General features: G+C 39.0%; 1 protein-coding gene across 5 annotated transcripts in view; it reads left to right on the top strand.

Moving 5' to 3' along the window:
* Positions 1-21,928, top strand: part of FREM1 (FRAS1 related extracellular matrix 1) — a 218,992-nt gene that overhangs the window by 172,026 nt on the left and 25,038 nt on the right. For 3 of the 5 annotated variants that reach the window (XM_070375913.1, XM_070375912.1, XM_014476323.2), the window contains exons 25-27: positions 2,992-3,406; positions 11,919-12,120; positions 12,801-12,945. In XM_070375913.1, coding sequence (XP_070232014.1) covers positions 2,992-3,406; positions 11,919-12,120; positions 12,801-12,945 — 762 coding nt within the window. Of the gene's footprint in view, positions 1-2,941; positions 3,407-11,918; positions 12,121-12,800; positions 12,946-21,928 lie in introns of those variants that run through there. The other 2 variants (XM_070375916.1, XM_070375914.1) reach the window with 2 other exon arrangements.

Raw genomic sequence — 21,928 nt, 5'->3', positions numbered from 1 at the left:
TGGCACTATTGTTATAAATCTTGGAAATCTATTTGGAAGGTTTCTTCTGAGGGGGATGGTGTGGGCCATTTGCAAGATCATCTGGTCAACGTTTACAGGCACAAAGCGTTGACCTTGTTGCACTGGTTCTGCTAGGCTTTTTTTTCTTTTGACTGGGAATCCAACCAGGGCCAATTCACCCCGTCTCTCACTCTCTCTGATAATATTCTCTGCTTGTGAATACTTTGCACTGTTACTTGTGAATGTGGAAAGATGTACTTGATCCAGTCATGTTGGGACATTGCATCCTTTTGGCCACTGGCTTGTTAGCTTTCTGTCCATGCAGACAGCTGCCTGAGCGTCCCAGCTGGGAACACCGGACTCAGGAAACATGTTTCTTATCTTAAATGGTCCCTAACCCACTCACCCTCATTCCCCTCTGACTGAGGGCAGACTGCTGATTTTCATTGTGGTCAGATGCCCGTCAGAGGCAGAGAGGAGTCTAAGATGGACTGCCTAGATCATGAGAAAACTTCAGTGGCCTCGGACAGGTCACATGTATGTGGATAATGCAGCCACTTTGAGACTGAGCTTGGGGCACCCAGTTGGGCATTTTTGGAATTTAGTCTCCAGAGGAGAAAGTCAGAATCAGATACTCAACATGGCCACCTCTGATGCGCCCCTGGCAGCTTCACCTCCTTGCTCCTGATGGCTGTCCCTCCCCTTCTCTCCTATTTTCTTTTTCTTCCTTCTCCACGGTATTTGACATGCCTACATGTTCTCTGGCTTAAGTCTGTACTCAACTATAAATTGCTAATTTAAAACTCTCCAAAGAGCATGTTTTTATATAGATAGCCATTTTATATTGTGAAAGAGGGCAAAGTTGAAGGCATGAAGTGTGTTTCTGGAGAGGTTGCATGAAAATGGAGGCCCTGAGAGGATGCCTAGTCTCCAATTTTTACCTCTGCTCAGATAGACTCCAGGGAGGAAACATGACAGAGTTAACCAGAAAACAATAGAGTAAGGGCATAATTCCATGAAAAGCATCCCCTGAGAAACAGACTATGATTTTTGTACCTAAAAATGTGTATCACCTGATCTTTGATATTGTCAAGGTGACTAATAACTTAAAAGGTGAAGAGCATACACAAATATTTTTTTCTCAGGTGTGATTTTTTTTTCTTCTTAAAAAATAATAGATTTTGCAAACACTCCATGATCCAGCAATGAAATTACCTATTTGCTTAGGATATATTTATCCAAACATATTGTTTTGTTTTAAGGAAACTATGATTTTGTTCCATCTACATTTCTAAAGTTGATTCCATATTCTTGTTTGAGCTATGGGGGAGAAAGAAACCAAACAGGTTGTGTTCTTTACAAATCAAGGTATGTGACATGTCCAAAAATGTGTTTTATTTTGAGTATTTCACTTAGCAGTTTTAACTTTTTGGACAAGGATTCCTTTTCCATGCATCGCATCCTATTTTCCTAGTAGGCAGTCTTACCAGCTTGATAATTAGAAAGCTCAAAAATGTTAGCCTAGCCTTCAAAGCAAAATCTGTATCTGCCAAACTCATCTCCCTGTAACTTCTGGTCCAGCTGCTCTTGTCCCTGAGTCCTTTGCCTCAGGCAGGCTGGCAGACTCATCACGCTCACACAACCTGGTTTCATATTCCTTCATGTTCAACAGCAAAGCATCAACCTTCTATCCCTGAGAGATAAGATATCTTTTGTAGAGAATAAAAAACTTGGTAGTCACATTTGTCAAATTTATAAAATAAATATAAACCCCATATCTTCTCTAATTTTAAAAAAGAACCTCCAAAGAAAATTCTTTTATCATTCAGTGTTATACACACTACAGTGTTTTAGGAGATTTTTACATCTGTGGAACATAAGAGTGTTTCTATCCCCCATGACTGTTTCAGAACTGGTACGTGGGAAAAAAACAAATAGACACAATTCCATGATTGTTTTGAAGTGCATTTCTTTGGCCAGTGGTGAATGTGTCAATTCCATTTGAGATTAGTGATTTCCTAACTTTTTGGAGTTTCAATAGCAGATTTTGTTGGCTTAATTTCATCATAGTCTCAATTGTCCTTTGTATAGAAATTACACATTGAAATGTTCTAAGGGTGATTTTTGTTAGTTTAATTTTGAGATTGTCGGTGTGGGTGGAATGTGATTTAGTGATCAATGTAATCAGAAGCATGCCGTGGTGTCACAGAGCTTCAAGTGTAAGAAACACCTTGCTCAGCTTGGATTTGTGTCATTTCAGTTTTCTCTTCTAGGTCTGCAGTGATACTTAGGCACCATGACTCTTTCTTAGTGGATTGTTAAACCAGCAGTCACTAAAATGGCAAGAACAGAAGGTGTGGAGTCAGAGGACCTGGGTGTTGGTCCCAGTTCTGTCTCCGAACTGCCTTATGATCTGCCATGTTTCTGAATCTTTCCACTCTAATTTTCTTTTCTTTAAAGCAGGGCAATAATCTTTGTCCAACACAACTCCCCCATATCTTGTCATGGGCAAATGAGGAAACAAACAAAAAAATATGTGAATTGAGTGAATTAGCCAAATTCAGCCTACTCAGTACTTTATTGGATGGGCTTCCAATGATCAGCCTTAAGAACTGAGCCTATTAAAATCTCACAAAGAAAATACAACTGCAAAAGAGTCTGGGCTATGAAATTCCTATTTGGGGCAAGAAACGACACTAAGTATTGACAAGCCTGAGAAATATCATTGGCACAGCTAACCTGCCCCATCCCGGGAATCTACCATCCATGCTGCTGAGTAATACTTGGGGGGTTAGAATGGTCCATGTACGCATTGTCTAGTGACTGGTTTAATGGACAGAATGGTGTCCTCCTGAAAGATCCGCTCTTGAGCTTTCCTTCACATCCCAACACAATATGTCCTTGAGTAAAGGTGTGTATTGTTATCATTTCATTCCAATAGATGGTGACACAAGAATCCATGTTGAAGGCTGCCTTGCCTCTCTTTGCCAGATTCATCGTCAGCAATGGACTTCAGACCAAGCCTGGGGTTTTTGAGATCACACTGGAGACTGTGGACACAGCCTTACCCGTGGTGACCAGGAACAAGGGGTTGAGACTGGTTGAAGGGGCCACGGGCCTGCTCTCCCCTGACCTCCTGCAGTTGACTGACCCTGACACTCCAGCCGAGAAGCTCACCTTTCTTCTGGCCCAGCTCCCACGGCATGGCCAGCTCTACCTGCGGGGGATGGCGCTGATCCCACACAATTTCACTCAGCTGGACGTGGACAGTGGGCATGTGGCCTATCGGCACTTGGGAGGGGATTCTTGGACTGACCACTTCACTTTTGTGGCCACGGATGGGACGAACCATGGCTTTCTTGTGGATGGGAGAGTGTGGCAAGAACCTGTATCATTCACCATCCAGGCAAGTATAACAAATACGCAGTTCATGGCCAGAGATAAGGAGAACACGACTTCCGGGAGAACTGTTTCCTTTCCTTCCTTCTTTCATTCAAATGTATAAAGTGTGTCCACAGCATGCCAGGCACTAAGCAAAGCACCAAGCATGTTAATATGAACACAAAACAGATGTGCTGCCTGTGTGCAAGATAATGATTGACCTTTGGAGTCAGTGGTAATACACAAAGGACCAAAATACATTTGGAGACAGACACCTAGGTTGGAATTTCTGCTTTCAGTGTTTTCAAAGCTGTGTGAACTAAAAAGAGTTTTTTGACTCTTCTGATTCTACAAAAAAACATGCCTTACAGCATTGTGGTAAGACTTACACAAGATAAGGTATCTAAGGTACTAGCATGTTGCCTGAAGTATATTAGGTATTCAGTCTCTTATAATTGCTTTTATAATATCTAACTATACTTTTATAATGATGCTTATTGGCCTATGTTATCTACTGGCGTTGTTGTCGTTCAGTTGCTAAGTCTTGTCCGACTTTTTGTGACCCCATGGACTGCAGCATGCCAGGCTCTTCTGTCCTCCACTATCTCCCGAAGTTTGCTCAAATTCATGTCCATTGAGTCAGTGATGTTATCTAACCGTCTCATCCTCTGCCGTCCCCTTCTCCTCTTGCCCTCAGTCTTTCGCTGCATTAGGGTCTTTTCCACTGAGTTGGTTCTTCACATCAGGCTGCCAAAGTATAGAACTTCAGCTTCAGCATCTGTCTTTCCACTGAATAGTCAGGGTTGATTTCCTTTAGGATTGAGTGGTTTGATCTCCTTGCAGTCCAAGAGCATTTTAATGGTTAACTATAATTTTAATGGTTTTCAATTAAACACCCGAAAACTTATGAAGCTACATCAGTATTACCCATGTATTGATGAGAAAAATAATTATAGAATCTACAATTTTAAAGTGTTAACTGTAGGTCAGACCCACTGTATATAAATCTCATTTAATATTCATAAAAATCCAATGAACTGAGTTTTATTGTCTCCATTTTATAGATGTTCATAAGTTCAAAAATTAAACAATTTGGTCAAACGCACATAAAGAGCTCCAGTCTTCCTGATCCCCATGCTGTGTCCTTTCTGTGGTACTGTGCTGTCACAGTTATGTTGACTGTTAAGATGATTCTTGGAGGGCATAACGTGTTTTTCTTTTTTTAGTCAAAACACATCAAGTATATTCTGGCTCTCAAATCCTTGAATCCACTCTCCTTGGATACAGTTCACCCTTTTCTACATACTTCCACCAATAACATAAAAGATGTAAATCTGTCTTAATGCAGAATACATTCTGATTATGTAAAATAATAATAATTTTCCCTTGCTCTTTCATCTCTGTCTTAGTCAGGGATCTCCAGAGAAACAATCAATAGGATTATATAATTTATACACATATAAATGATAAGAGAGAGAGGAAGAGAGAAAGACTGATTTCTGTTTAGGAATTGGCTCATGCAATTGTGGGGTCTGACACATTCCAAAATCTACGAGGCAGGCCAGCAGCCTGAAGATTATGGAAGGAGTTGATGTTACAGTCTTGAGTCCAAAGGCAGTTTGGAGGCAGAATTCCTTCCTCTTCAAGAGACTTCAGTCTTTTTTTTTTTTTTTTTTTAAGGCCTTTAAATGATTGGATGAGGCCCACCCACATTATGGAGGGTAATCTGCTTTACTCAAAGTCTATTCTTTGAAATACTCATCAATCTAAAAACAAATGCCTTCACAGGAACATCTAGCTTGACCAAACATCCTGGCTAAATTGGCATGTAGAATTAACCATCACAGTCTTTATGTAAAGTGAGATCTGAGGATGAAAGTGGGGAGTTATGATAACACGGAGTGGATACAAGATGAATCTTTGACTAAAAGGAAGTCTAGAAAGTGGAATGAGATTATGATACACTGGGAGAAGAGAGAAGGTGTTGATATTATTGGTAGAGTATGTAAGAAATACCTTGTGCGTAGTAAAGTTAATTTCTTTTTTTATTACGTTTTAATTGTTGTTAGTTCTCTCCCACTTTTCAGTCAGTTCATATTTTTCTTGACTCCTGACTACCCCCAACCCCGTGCTATGTAGAGAAATGTCATAGTACTACCCAACCTGGAATAATGTTCTGGTCTATCTGGAGAAGGAAATAGCAACCCACTCCAGTACTCTTGCCTGGAAAATCCCATGGATGGAGGAGCCTGGTGGGCTACAGTCCATGGGGTGGCAAAGATTCAGACACGGCTGAGCGACTTCTCTTCACTTCGCTTCTATTTGGTTACAAATATGTAGGAATTGTCAGTTCTGAATGCCAGTGTAAGAGTTCCCATCTACACTCCAGAACAGGGAGGGAAAAGGGGTTAGAGTTTGAAGAGAGTACCAGAACTTCAATCAAGTTTCTCCCAACAGCAAAAGTATCTTATAGAGTGTGGTTATTGCAAGAGCCTTATCTCTTGAAGTTGTAGACTTAACTGATAGGGAATTATTGAATACATGTTGCAAAAGTTTTTCATCAAAGTACAAGGTTTTTCTTGCCTTTTGTGTAAACAAAACAAATAAAAAAACCTCAGAAGGAAGGCCTCAAACTTTCTCCCATAATTTCCCTGAACTTCCTGATGTCTCTGAGCTGAGAAGTAAAATAATTCAGGAACTGACTGTAATGTAGTCATTACCATCTGTAATGCAGAAGAGGTGACCTCCTCAGTCTCTTGCTTTTAAGAGCTCTTTCTGGCAAGAAAATATGACATTGGCCACCACTGAGTGATGAATTAGGCCAAATGGTCAATACCAAAATCAGATTGATTATATTCTTTGCAGCCAAAGATGGAGAAACTCTATAGTGTCAGTAAAAACAAGACTGGGAACTGACTGTGGCTCAGATCATGAACTCCTTATTGCCAAATTCAGACTTAAATTGAAGAAAGTAGGGAAAACCACTGGAGAAGGCAATGGCACCTCACTCCAGTACTCTTGCCTGGAAAATCCCATGGATGGAGGAGTCTGGTGGGCTACAGTCCATGGGGTTGCTGGGAGTTGGACACTACTGAGCGACTTCATTTTCACTTTTCATTTTCATGCATTGGAGAAAGAAATGGCAACCCACTCCAGTGTTCTTGCCTGGAGAATCCCAGGGACGGGAGAGCCTGGTGGGCTGCCGTCTATAGGGTCGCACAGAGTCGGACACGACTGAAGCAACTTAGCAGCAGTAGCAGCAGCAGGGAAAACCACTAGATCGTTTGATTTAGGTATGACTTAAATCAAATCCCTTATGATTATACAGTAGAAGTGACAAATAGATTCAAAAGACTAGATCTGATAGACAGAGTGCCTGAAGAACTATGGACAGAGGTTTGTGACATTGTATATGAGGCAGTGATCAAGACTATCCCCAACAAAAACAAATACAAAAAGGCAAAATTGCTCTCTGAGGAGGCCTTGTAAATAGCTGAGAAAAGAAAAGACACAAAAGGCAAAGTAGAAAAGGAAAGATATACCTATTTGAATGCAGAGTTTCAAAGAATAGCAAGGAGAGATAAGAAAGCCTTCCTCAGTGATCAATGCAAAGAAATAAAGGAAAACAATAGAATGGGAAAGACTAGAGATCTATTCAAGAAAATTAGAGGTACCAAGGGAACATTTCATGCAAAGATGGGTGCAATAAAGGACAGAAATGGTATGGACCTAACAGAAGCAAAAGATGTTAAGAAGAGGTGGCAAGAATACACAGAAGAGCTATACAAAAATATCTTCATGACCCAGATAATCAGGGTGGTGTGATCACTCACCTGGAGCCAGACATCCTGGAATGTGAAGTCAAGTGGGCCTTAGTGGGCATCACTACAAACAAAGCTAGTGGAGGTGATGGAATTCCAGTTGAGCTATTTCAAATCCTAAAAGCTGATGCTGCAAAAGTGCTGCACTCAATATGCCAGCAAATTTGGAAAACTCAGCAGTGGCCACAAGACTGGAAAAGGTCAGATTTCATTCCAATCCCAAAGAAAGGCAATGCCAAAGAATGCTCAAACAACTGCACAATTGCACTCATCTCACACACTAGCAAAGTAATGCTCAAAATTCTCCAAGCCAGGTTTCAACAGTACATGAACTATGAACTTCCAGATGTTCAAGCTGGATTTAGAAAAGGCAGAGGAACTGGAGATCAAATTGCCAACATCCTCTGGATCATCAAAAAAGCAAGAGAGTTCCAGAAAAACATCTACTTCTGCTTTATTGACTACACCAAAGCCTTTGACTGTGTGGATCACAATAAACTGTGGAAACTTCTGAAAGAGATGGGAATACCAGACCACATTACCTGCCTCCTGAGAAATCCTGCCTCCTTTATGTAGGTCAGGAAGCAACAGTTATAGCTGGACATGGAAAAACAAACTGGTTCCAAATTGAGAAAGGAGTACATCAAGGCTGTATATTGTCACCCTGCTTATTTAACTTATACGCAGAGTACATCATGAGAAACGCTGGGCTGGATGAAGCACAAGCTGGAATCGAGATTGTGGGGAGAAATATCAATCAATAACCTCAGAGATGCAGATGACACCACCCTTATGGCAAAAAGTGAAGAAGATGATGAAAGTGAAAGAGGAGAGTGAAAAAGTTGGCTTAAAGCTCAACATTTAGAAAACTAAGATCATGGCATCTGGTCCCATTGCTTCATGGCAAATAGATGGGGAAACAACGGAAGCAGTGAGAGACTTTCTTGGGTTGGGGAGGCTCCAAAATCACTGCAGATGGTGACTGTAGCCATGAAATTAGAAGACGCTTGCTCCTTGGAAGAAGATCTACTAACCTAGACAGCATATTAAAAAGGAGAGACATTACTTTGCCAACAAATGTCTGTCTAATTAAAACTGTGGTTTTTCCGTAGTCATGTATGTATGTGAGAGTTGGACTATAAAGAAAGCTGAGTGCCGAAGAATTGATGCTTTTGAACTGTTGTGTTGGAGAATACTCTTGAGATTCCCTTGGATTGTAAGGAGATCCAGCCAGTCCATCCTAAAGGAAATTAGTCCTGAATATTCATGGGAAGGACTGATACTGAAGCTGAAACTCTGATATTTTGGCCACCTGATGGGAAAAAACTGACCCATTGAAAAAGACCCTGATTCTGGGAAAGATTGAAGGTGGGAAGAGAAGGGGACAACAGAGGATGAGATGGTTGGATGGCATCACTGACTCAATGGACATGAGTTTGAGTGAACTCCGGGAGTTGGTGATGGGCAGGGAGGCCTCGCATGCTGCATTCCATGGGGTCGCAAAGAGTCAGACACGACTGAGCAACTGAACTGAACTGAAGTGAACTGAATCTCCTAAACGTAGGTGTACCACTTATGTTCCCAAACTGAGTAACTGAGGGCAAAGCTACAAGACCTGAACACAAAACACAGTTGTATTTTATTGACACCAACAGGCACTGATCTGACATTTATTTTGTGGGAAATCATGTCTGTCTGTCTAAGACTCTGCATCTTTTTTTAATTGAAGATTTACAATGTGTTAGTCACTGTTGTACAGCAAAATGATTCAGCTATACATATATTTACATTCCTTCTTTCTTAAGGTATTGTTTTCCATTACGATTTATTGTAGGATATTGAATATAGTTCTTTATACTATATAGTAGGTCTTTGTTGTTTATCCTTTCTATTAATATATATTAAAGCTTACATCTGCTAACCCCAACCTCCCACTCCATCCCTCCCCCAACCCCTTCCACCAGTCTGTTCTCTATGTCTGTGATTCTGTTCCATAGATAGGTTCATTTGTGTGATCTTTAGATACCACATATAAGTGATACTACATGATATTTGTCTTTCTCATTCTGACTTACTTCACTCAGTATGATTTCCAGGTCCGTCCGTGTTGCTGCAAATGGCATTATTTCATTAATTTTTATGACTGAGTAGTGTTCCATTGTGTGCCACATCTTCTTTATCCATTCATCTATTGATGGACGTTTAGGTCTTGGCTATTGTGAACAATGCTGCTATGAACATGGGGCACGTGTATCTTTTTGAGTTATGGTTTTTTGTGTGTTGCTGACCAAAATTCTGCAATCTCGGTGCGATGGTTTCTGAAGTCTTTCTTAGAAGAAGATGGGGGTGGGGGTGAGGGACAGAGGACCAGTGTCACTGCTTCCTATGGTTTAGGCAAGTGTGACATAAGTTTTAGTAAATCCAACACAAATGGTTATAAGGATATAGCCTTTTTTTAAAAAAAAGTCTGTACTCTAATATTTTAAAATGCTTCTGGTATCCTGAGCCAAAAGACCTGCTTTTGAAGAAGAAACTAGAAATTTAGGATGGATTTTAACAGAGTAGGACCAAAGACCCAGCAGGGGCCCCAAAGACCAAAGTGTAGATATTAACATTTTTAAAAGCAAATGATTACGGCAGGCATTTATTCCTTTTATAATACTTCTATATTTAAGGAAAATATAACTTAAAAACCCCGTACACTCAGTGTATTTACCAACTTTGAGGATTACTCACATGTCTTAAAATATCTTTATTTTTCTTCTCTTGCCACTGACTGTACTTCCTACTAGTCACCCTGGAGCTTCTTCCCCAAAAGGCCATGATAACTGCCTCCCCATCTCACAGCTCTGAGGGCACCATCCTCACTTTTTTAGGAAAGGAGAATGACTATAACCTTTGAAACTGTGTTGCTACTTCAGCTTACAAAATAATTGTTGTTAAAAACTTCATAAACTACAGAAAAGGTCTAGACAATAATTCATTATCCCACTGTGATCAGTGGCTTGCTTGCAGTCTTTTATTGAAATAAAAAAGAGATAATATTATATGTACTATTAAGCATATTACCTGTTTCCAATCATAAAAATTTCCACGTCATTAAATCTTCCTTGATAACATAATTGATAAAGGCTGCATGGCACTCAATCTCAGGCAGAGATAATTTATAATTCCCCTGTAGGACTTCCAAGTTTTATGGAATTTTTTATTATTTGCTATTACAAATTATATTTTAATTAATAGTCATATATATATTCTTTGTCTATACATCTATTTCTGTAGGGTATACTAAAAAGTAGAAATTTTGAATCACAGTATATGCACATTATTAATATATATATATATATATCAAGTTTATCTCAAAAGATTTTCACTAATTGGCATTCCTTCCAACAAAATATAAAAATGTCTATTTCTTCAAACATTTACCAATGTGAGGTGTGATTGCTTTTTTATTTAAAAAAGCAGATTGCCAACTTAACAGAAAAGTATTTCATTGTTAAAAAAGTCCATATATAGAAATACTCAAAGTTATTTTTCCCCATCTGAAGATAAATGAACATGTTTGTACACATGCTCCCAAAATTTTGTCTGTGTCTGTGTGAACATATATATGTATTTGTTTTGAACAAAAATGGTAGTTGTCTCCTATTCTGAAACTTTCTGATGTTTATTTTTTATTGGTTAACACTGAATTGTGGGACTTTATTTTGTTACTAGTTTATCCTTTTTCTTATCAACAGATGACTGGTAGTTTATTATATAAACACACACAAAATATATGGTCTTATTGTGAACACTCATTTTTTACTTTGCTAGAATTACAATAGTTTCATTTGGGGATAAAGTTAAGATTTGTGTGATTAGAAATGAAGGGAACAAAGACTGTGTTCTTGTACCTGTTTTGTGGTACCAGTGATGAATTATGCTAATTCTGCCAAAAATGTTCCCTCCGTAACCGATGAGTCATTTCTAATGACGCCATACCATATGCGAACGAGGTCCTTTGTAGTGTCTGAACTTCTGTCCCTCTTTCACGCATGAGTAATTGCCCATCACAGCCTTTACAAATTGAGTCTACCTGTTTGGTTACCTGGTTCTGTCTATCAATAAAACAAATACTCAATACCTATAGCTAAGCACCTTCCACTTTTTTTTACTGAAGTATTTGTATTGCTATTCAATATTTTTGCTATTTAAACCAAGACATGACAAAGAAAGTTTCAGTGTATTTGTAGACCTTTATAGCATTGTTTCTGTAAATTATCAAACACTGGGAGAAGGGGGAAATGCTTTTGTAGAACTAATATTAAGTTTGCAATACAGTTCAGTTTTAATGTATTCATCCAACAAGTATTTCTTGAGCTCCTGTAATGGTTGGGCATTTTGCCAGGTGCGGGGACTAGTTGAGGGGAAAAAAAGACACGGTGTCTGCCCTCAGGAAGCTTAGGTCTAATGGGGGAGCCAGGCAGTGGGCAAATAAATAAAGCTGAGTCAAAGCTTCCAACAGAAAGTTAACCTCTCTTCTGGGCTCTATGGTATTTGCTGAAGATATTGTGAACGAGGTAGCTTTTAACAGAAGTTAACCAGTGAGGAGGATAAGGAATCTGAAATTCAGGAGAGTTTGTCATTGTTGAACTATTTAAACCCCGGTGTTGCTTGGGAATGAGAAGGCTTTGCTTAATTTAACATTGTGTGTGATTATTGATCATTCAGGTGGACCAGTTGGACAAAGCGGCCCCCCGCGTCACACACTTGCATTCCCCTTCTCAAGTAGGGCTCTTGAAAAATGGTTGTTACGGGATTTACATCACCTCCCGCGTGTTGAAGGCATCAGACCCTGACACTGATGATAATCAGATCATCTTTAAGATTTTACGAGGCCCCCAACATGGGCATCTGGAGAACTCAACGACAGGTACTGCCTTCCTTAATCCTTGCTCATTTTAAAATACTCAGTGGTTGGCAATCTAGAAGGTAATTTGTAATTAAGTTCAGGCCCATTTGGTAAATACTCCCCAAGGCTTACTGACAGATGCAGTTTATAAATCAGTATCCATGCTAAAGAGGATTTAAAGCTGAATTTTCCTAAATTCATCTTGAGTGGGAGAACTGGATACTGATACACAACTGTTTATTATGTATAACTTTTTTTCAATAGCTAGATTGTAAAGTATTCACAGGAATACATTGTCAGGACCAAATCCGAATTTGTGACCCATTTTCTTATATCATGAATTTCTGAGCTATGTAAGTTCATTAAAAACAATTTTTTGATGTAAGTTTTCTCTGAATTGTATGTTATTTCTACTTTATGAAGATAATGATCACAGGATGGCACAGAATTTTAGATTTTATTGCTAGATTTTCCTATTCACTCTCTGTTTTCATATTTAAGGTACAATGTTTGAAACAAAGTAATTTAAGTTAATTGACTTTGAGTTTTAAGATGGTTACATTTTATTAATTTCTTTAAAAGATTTACTTTAAATATTTTAAAAGAAGAGTTTAAAAATAAAACAGCCATAAATATTGTATCAGCTCTTATCTAATATTTTATTTGATTACTGATGAAAATCATTTACTTCTTTTTTGTAGGTGAATTTATCCATGAGAAATTTAGCCAGAAGGATTTAAACAGTAAGACCATTCTTTACATCATAAACCCATCTTTGGAAGTAAATTCAGATACCATGGAATTTCAAGTCATGGATCCCACAGGGAACTCTGCCACTCCTCAAAGGTAAATTCTTTTGCTTATTTAATACTCCTGCATATAATGTCCAGAATGTATCTGATGAGGAAAGTAAAATGTTCTTTTTTAAACAGAATCTAAGAGGACAAATTGATAGATGATTTCCCACGCTCATAGAATTTATTTTGGAAAGAGAAACTTCTATTGTCGCTGTTTAGTCACTAAGTCGTGTCCAACTCCTGCTTCCCCATGGACTGTAGCCCTCCAGGCTCCTTTGTCTGTGGAATTTCCAGGCTAGCATACTGGAGTGGATTTCCATTTTCTTCTCCAGGGGATCTTCCTGGATCAGGGATCAAACCTGTGTCTCCTGCATTGGCAGGCAGATTCACTACCACTGAGCCACTGGGGAAGTTTAAACTTCTGTTGCTGATAATCACAGAATATGGGAGTGTTAAAAAGTTTAGTTCTTTGGGGCTGGGTCATTCATTTTATGCATGCGTTTACAAATGCACATCCTTTCACACCCACAGAGGTTTCTGTCTTGACAATTCACTGGTATCCAGGACTGGGCTTGTAGGCTCATGTACAAATTATGCAGCAAGAGGTCACTCTAGGACTGTGTTATGACCCACCATTTCCTAAATCTACATTTCTAAAATATCTAGAGAATGAGGGAGTCAGGAAAGTTTAGCAAAATATCTTCTCTTCCCCCCAAACCCAAGCAATTACTAGCGACTCCTTTTGTAAGTTATAAACCTAACATGGGTAAGGTGAAGACAGTGTAGTGTAAAAGAGGAAAAAAGACTTGGGGGAGGTATTAAGTAATACTTTGAACTTGTGTCAAATATAGGACCCTCAGAAAAACCAGAGTATCAAATCCTCAAAATTAACCATATTAACAGACCATAATTTCACTTACCAGGTCACTATTCTAGATTTTTTTAAGGTACACCTTGAATAACAGCTATTAAATGATTGCAGAAATCACAATCCAGTTCTCCATGTTTTTTTTTTTTTTTTTCAAGTTTGATGCCCTTCCCACTCACCTCAGAGAAAAGTTGTTCATTTATTCTAGTTTTAGTATTGACTCTATCAAACCACACACCATAATGAGCACAGCTTCTTATGGGGCTTTTGTGACAGAGTATGGACAAAGAAAGACAAGAAAATTGAGAAATTCACCTCTGATCTCTTCATTTTTGCTTTTTCTTTCTGATCCTGGATTGTAGTCCCAGTATCTGCCAGCAGAGGTCTCTGTGGTCATTGCTAGAAAAATGCATCTTTACCAAAACCTGTTCTCAGAATTGCACCTCTATTGCCTGTAATATTAAAAAAAAATCTGGTCCAGATTTTTATTGAGTGGCTACTATAGGCCAGGTGCACAGTATAAGCATCTGGGAAATAGGTGTGAGCAAGGAAGAACTGGACCCTGACATGAAAATTCAATCATGACACTTTAAAATTAAAACAGATGCCCACTTGCCATTAAAATGCTCTTGCCTCAGAAAAATGGCTCTTGGGATTATAATCTTTATGGAAAATAAGTTACCTACTTGCAATTTCAGACAAATGTATTCAATTCTCAAGAATTTTTTAAAAAAATCCTACTCAAAAATATTAATAACTTGATTTCACTGCTTTTTAATAGTTCAACGTATAAACATAAAAATATTGATCAGACTTGCTACTGAACTAATGCTGACCACATGGGAACACAGAAATAGAACTAGATAGATATTGCTTCACCCACAAATTTCCTTTTTTCATTGGCCACATCTTGCAGTATGTAGAATCTTAGTTCCCCAACCAGGGGTCAAACCTATGCCCCCTGCTTTGGGAGCACAGCATTTAACCACCGTATCACCAGGGAAGTTTCTACATATACCCCACCTCCCCCTCCCGCCACCAGTTCCTCATTGTAACCAAGGACACTGCTTTTGAAGATAATTTATGATTTTGAATAATTTTCAAGTTTATTTCAGAACCTCAGAATTTATAACTTTACTTGAGACTTTTAAAATAGACTCCTACTTCTACTAGATACCTATTTTCAGGTACCTATGCTGAAGATGTTTCTAATTCAGCTTGTAATGATTGGAGTCAGTGGAATATAATGCAAAATATGTCCACTGAGAGTTAATTCCCAAATAACTTTGATTTGATCCAACATATGTTAAGTTGTTTTCTCTAGAGTGGGTAGAGGGAAAAGCAGGTAGAAGTTACTAAGCACTTATCTTTATAGGTTTTGAAGGATATAGTTGTCTCTAACCTCATTTGTAAGTAGTTACTTTGTGGAACAAGAAGAACTTTTTTTTTCCAGTAGGAAACAATGTTATGAATAATGATCTGTCTTCCCAGGGCTAGCAGGAACCTAGCTGCCTGTATAGAATAAATCACAGGCATTTACACTATAGCTTTCTGCTCTACTTCATTGCTCTTCATTTAATCATCACAACAACCTTTAAGTTAGGTACCATCATAATCCAGAATTTACAGGTAAGGAGACTGAGGCAAGGAGATAGGAAGTGACTTTTCCAAGCTCATATAGCTCATCAGAGAAGGAGCTAAGATTTTGGTACAGAAGTTATGACTCTCAAATCCGTGGTTTTCCTCACTGCATTAAAGGAGTTCTTGCCCACTCTTAATGAGTGTGCTCAACTGGCCTAAGGGGAAAGAAGCAACAGACTCAGCTCCATATTTTTCTCCAATCTTTGGCCATCAAAGCAACAAGAAAGGAAGAATACTTACTCCTCAAGGAGCTTAAATGTAAATTACAGGTCTCAATATGAGTGTGTACTCCATGGCTAATGAACTGGGGATAATGGGATAGATAATGTACGGTAAACCACTGGACTCAGAGCCAAAGAACAGGTTTGGGCTTTGACTTTGCCACTGACCTAGGTCAAGTGTTTAGTTATCTTAGTTATCTCATCTGTAAATTAGGGGCAGTATTACAATTTATTTAGAGGAACAAATGAGGTAAAACACGTGGGAGCATCTATTTGAAGTCCTTGACAAACATGACCTGCGGTGGTGATTACTACTGTTGTGCATTCATGTGGGGGACAATGATTGACTGAATAGTATTCCAGAGGCCTTTGGTAGCCAGCTAAAGCCCATAAGTTAGAAATGGACTCTGAGATGTTCACAAAGTGAACAATCCATATTCTTGTTAATAATCTGAATGCAGTGAACTTTGTGTTCTGGTTTGGTTTAGGATTAATAGGTTAATAGTCTGTATATTTCAAGGGGTGAAAACATTCTGCAATGAAGCTAAAGGGACTGGTGGATGCAATCAGGAGCAGAAAGGAGGCTCTTTATAGAATAAGGAGGACTCATGTTCAGTGAGAATTGTCCCGGAGTCTTGATTGCTCATACGTTTTTGCTTATGGCAGCATTTCTGTAGTGCATCAGTCCTAAAGGGTCAATAGACTTTCCATTAGAAATGGTGTTGGGAAATCTTGATGTGATCAAGTTATTATGACTCACTAATGCATCACATTGCCAAAGTCACAAAGATGCGTGTGTGCATTGGGAATCTTCAAGAGAGGGATATAATATGCAACATATCGCAATATGATTTGATTATAAAACCAAGACCACCCTGCCCCAGAATAGCTCATGGCACAAGCTTTTCATGCAATACGTTTAGGAGACATTTGTAAATAGAAGTTACTATAGAATGTTGAAATCCATGGGAATTTGCATCAAAATTTAGATTTGGTTAAGTGCCTAAATTTCAGGCACTGTGCTAGGTGCTTTCACATATGTTTTCCGTTTTAATCTGCAAAGCAGTTCTCTGAGGGTGATAAGGAAATCAGGCTCAAAGCATTTAAGTAATTGGCCAGCAGCCACTAAGTGAATAAATGGCAGAGCCCACAGTGCACCATGACCTCCTGACCTCAGTGTGAGTGCTCATCTTCTCGGCCCATGCCTTAGCATGCCGTTCTCATGTCCAGTGTGAATCTCAAGACGGTCTGCCTCCCACCCAAACTCTGTCACATAGGACCACATCATTCATCAAAAACACCTTTGTAGACCACAGAATGTAGCTGACGTCTGACCAAGGCAGTCTCTTAACATGCATTCAGTGTTGACCTCTTTCTTGCACCCACTGCAGAAAAGGTGAGCTTCAAAACGAAAGCTGACCCCTGCTGAAGTTCTTCATAATTCAGTGGCTGCTTCCCCAGCTGCTCCATGATTCCAAGCACCTTGACCCTTCTCCTCCCTAGCAGGCGAACTTAGAAATGCTTTAACAACTTTTATGAAACACGTTATAGGGAAAGAGGTTGAAACTCTTGGTTAGGTAAAGCTTTCACGTTACTTGCAAGCCAGAAGTTAAAGTATTTGTCTCTAGATTAGATCTAAGAAACCACAGAGGAAGGAAAGGGAAATAGGCCTTATTAAGTACCCACTGTGTACAGGTGCTTTATACGTATTAACAAATTTTAATTTGACATGAATGTAATTTCCCTCATTTTACAGATGATGAAAATTGTGGTCCAGAGAGACTGAGTAACTGACCATAATCACACACTAATAAGTGGTTATGAGATGTGTCTGACTCCAAAGCACTTGTTTGGGGTACTCACTATGCTGCTTCCTGACTAAGCACCGTTTCCCCATTATCATGAGAGAAAGACAGAAAGGCAAACACAGGTGTTCATAGCATTTTTATGGAGCTTAATAGCATCCTCTTTGAACTGATAAGTCTTGGATTGAATACTTAGAAAATATTTTTTAACATTTTGATTTTCTTAAGTCATATGCTACTTGATTATAAGTGAAGATCTAGTTATAAGAATAATTTAATCACCATTTTAGCTACTATAAAATCTTTCACTGAGAAGCTCAGAGTACTTAATGAGTGTTCATTAAGGTTCATTCAACCTCTTTGAAGTACAGACTCATTATTATTGTACTTGGGGAAGTGAGGAAACTGAGGCAGAGAGCAGCCAAGTACCTTTTTTACATTTGCTTGTTAACCTGGATTAATGTCCCAAATCCCAAAATAAAGTTTGATTCCAAATGATTCTTTTGGTTCATTGTTCCTTCATATAAATGAACCAAGTAGACACAAAATTGTTAGATAGCATCACCGACTCAATAGACATGAATCTGAGCAAACTCTGGAAGACGGTGAAGGACAGGAGAGCCTGGCGTGCTGCAGTCATTGGGGTTGCAAAGAGTCAGACACGACTTAGTGACTGAGCAACAACAGCCACAAAATAGAATATCAGAAAGTGTATATTTTTGACTCTGCTTCAACACTCTTGACTATTTGGTCCAGACAATTCTTTGTCGTGGGGCTTGGGTGGAGGGTGAGTTGGGCGTCCTGTACATTGAAGGGTATTTAGCAACACCCCTGGACGACACCTACTAAACACCAGTATCCCCTTCCTCCCATTGTGAAAAATAAAGCTATTTCTAGATACTGTCAAATGTTGAGAAGCATGAATGTGCCTTAGAAAATAAGACATCATGCTTTATGATAGAATGGTCGTTTACCAATGCCTTCTTTCTCTCAAGCTAATACAATCCAATATGACCTAAAGAATCCAGAATAAGTCAGGGCTAGAAAAAAACATGTGAAAACATCTGGCCTAGAGATTTTCTTTTCAAATTGTGTGAAATATGTGAATAGGCTGGGAAGGAAAAACGTTTCAGTGGTCAATTTAGCTTTTCAAATAGTAGGTTAAACGAAGTTCATTATTTCCTTGAGCAAATATTTATTGAGCACTTACTATGTCCCAGTCACCCTACAAGGCACTTGGTGATACCTCAATGAACTGCAGACCTTTAGTACCTAAGTGAATTAAATAGTATGTTATATGTACTTTGGAAATGAGAGTTAATCAGATTAAAGTGGATCACACATGCTGGACTTTGGAGGTGGATCGCTAAATTGGGTAATTAAACAGTTTGTCTTGTCTTTGACTGAAAGAAGAACTGGAAGTCTCATCCCATTTAATTTCTTTTTCATGTGAGATGTTATATCTTTTTATTACATATGCTGGGTACTGTTGCCTTTATTTTTTAATTTTTATTTTAATTAGAGGATAATTACAGTATTGTGATGGTTTCAGCCCTACATCATGAAAGACATAGGATGGAGGAATAGAAATTAAATAGTCTGGGCATACCCCGCAGACTATGTCTTTCATTCATGACAGTTGTTGAGAACCAAAACTTGGCTTATAGATTAAATAGACTTTTCCATTGTGATGAGTCTGTGAAATCACTTCAGGAAGGTTTCCCGCCTGGGGATGACTTTCCCCGTGCCGGACATTTGGAAATGTCTGGAAACAGTTTGATTGTTGTAACTGGAATGGAATGGCATGACTGCCTCTAATGGATCTAGTGAGTAGAAGCCAGGGATGTTACTAAACTTTTTTTTTTTTTTTTGCCTGCACCCCATAGCATGTGGAATCTTAATTCCCTGACCAGAGATAGAACCTGTGCCCCCTGCATCAGAAGGCAGAATCTTGACCACTAGATCAGTGAGGAAGTCCCCACTGGGAGACATCCTACGGTGCACAGGACAGCCTCCCACCACAAAGAAACCTGGTCCGAAATGTCAGTAGTTCCCAGGCCAAGAAATCCTGACCTCAGGGCTTGAGGAGTTTTTGCATCCTGCTGACTCACAATGATTGCCATGTGGGTTTCACAGAAAGTGTGTCTGTAAACTTCAGAACGAGAAGAGGGGGTCATTAAAATGTGAAGATGTGAACCGACCCCCATCTGCTTGACACCTCCCAATCCAGAGCTTTCCACAGTTCTCTAATGGGCTTCTGCATCTGGTTATCTGCATGATAGCAAACATCTATCTGTATGGCTTCTTGTAGGGAGAATTCCCAGGTGACTGACTACATCTCTAACTTTTCTTTCAAGTGTTTGTGTTGACTTTAAGCAACTGTAGGCTCAGTGTAGAAAGGCCTTCTTAAATACAATACTGCAGAAAACAAAAAAACACTTTCAAAGCATGTGTCACACATATCCTCTGGGTATGCAAGTGCCTCATGATTTAAATATTTTTCTGAAAAATATATAGCCTGGCTTAAATTTCATAGCTTTCAAATAGGCATTTATTATTTGTAGGGAATAGTTATAAGAAAGTAAAATAGAACATTGTGTAATTATAACCTTAACCTCTAAGCATCATGCAGCATTCCAATGATGTATCAGGGTGATGTGTGCAGGTTCCCAAACACCAAAACCCTTAATGCTTTGAAACTGAATGTCACTCTGCATGATCCCCTTATGGATCTAGATCAGCAATCAAATCACACTTCATTTTAGGCCTCAAGGTCATCTGGACCTGCAGAGTGACACTGATGAATTTTTGCTGGTCGTGGTTAGCATTAGCAATACATAGATTCTTAGAAGATTGAAACTTGAAACTCATTTGAACCTTACACAGACTTAGTTGAAATCCATCTCTGTGTATTTATTTCACTGGTTCCCACTGCTCCCTTTTCCTTCCTGTTTTATCTTTCTGTTTTCTCTTCCAATCATTCTTGTTGATTTTGTTCCCCTTTCTTATCTGGCTGGATCCTTGAGGAATTCTTTGCAACATGTTATTTCTATTGGCATTTATAACATCCATGTTGCTTGTTATCTTGTGATTCTTTAAGCATTGCCATTTCTTTCTTTCTTGATCTGTCTCCTGTCAGATTTGAAATCGATTTCATCAAGGCCCATGAGGTTCCCAATATTATTTCATATAAGTATCCTATTTTCATGTCAAAATTTTGTGAAGCCCAGCATGCCAATAACAATAAATGTCACGTCTATTGATTGAATAAACATATATGAATACAAATTCTTGAAGCTCTAGAATAAGTCCATGCTTCCACACTACCATTGTCTCACTGGCTGCTGGTCGGTAGAGTAGAACACAGTGCTGTTGAGTTTGTTTTGCTAGTGAACTTAATATATAGGATGTGGCTGTGACACATGATTGGTGCAAGGACATAAAGGGTTGATTAGAGGACAAACTTATTACTCTCTGTTAGGAATAATCTCCAGGAATGTGTGGCGTGTTCTTTGAAATTTGTGAACTCCACGGTCTACTCGGTAGCACCCAGAATTTCTAGCTCTGCAAAGAAAAACACTGTAAGAAGTAAATTTAAAAGTCTAGAGGAAAGACCTGAATCTAAGTGGAAGTTTGGGAATACAGTAAGGCAAACTCTGAGGGTTTTATGAATGGAGAGTGAAAGGAAAATGAATAAAACCAAAAAAAATGGAAGTGACTTAAATGATCATAGTGAAGACCGTTCATGTCTTTTATGTTGCTGCCGGTTACAGCGCGTAAAAATATGTAAGAAAATCTTTGAAGAGAACTGTTCAGGTGAACCATTTCAAGTTTTCTCACCTCAAAAAGGGAAATATTTCAGGATAAAGATAAAATTGTAGCCCACTGCTTGAGCTCAGATCACAAGAGTCATGGAGAACTTTAGTTGGGAAGAAGAATGGTAGAGAAGGAACAAAACATTTGGTTTCAGATTTATGCTAAGGACTCTATCTCTGCTGTCTGTTAGCTTTGTCATAGCATTTTGCCTTCAAGCTAGTTATTTAACCTCTCTAAGCTCAGTGTTGGAGAAGGCAATGGCAACCCACTCCAGTACTCTTACCTGGAAAATCCCATGGACGGAGGAGCCTGGTAGGCTGCAGTCCATGGGGTCGCTAAGAGTCAGGCACGACTAAGCGACTTCACTTTCACTTTTCACTTTCATGCATTGGAGAAGGAAATGGCAACCCACTCCAGTATTCTTGCCTGGAGAATCCCAGGGACGGAGGAGCCTAGTGGCCTGCCATCTGTGGGGTCGCACAGAGTCGAACACGACTGAAGCGACTTAGCAGCAGCAGCAGCAGCAAGCTCAATGTTCTTTTCTGAAGAGAAGGAAAAAGACAAAAAAATACCTCTTTGTATTATGAGGATTAAAGAAGTCAGTTTCTATCAAATTTCGGACTCACTAGACATAGTGTGGAAAAAAAGACCATTCTGTCTTCATCAGGTTTATTCAGTTGT

The sequence above is a fragment of the Bos mutus genome, chromosome 8 (assembly GCF_027580195.1).
Source record: "Bos mutus isolate GX-2022 chromosome 8, NWIPB_WYAK_1.1, whole genome shotgun sequence".
Classification (NCBI taxonomy): Eukaryota; Metazoa; Chordata; class Mammalia; order Artiodactyla; family Bovidae; genus Bos; species Bos mutus.
The sequence above is the reverse complement of the archived record's forward strand: the minus strand, read 5'-3'. Positions and strand labels throughout refer to the sequence as shown.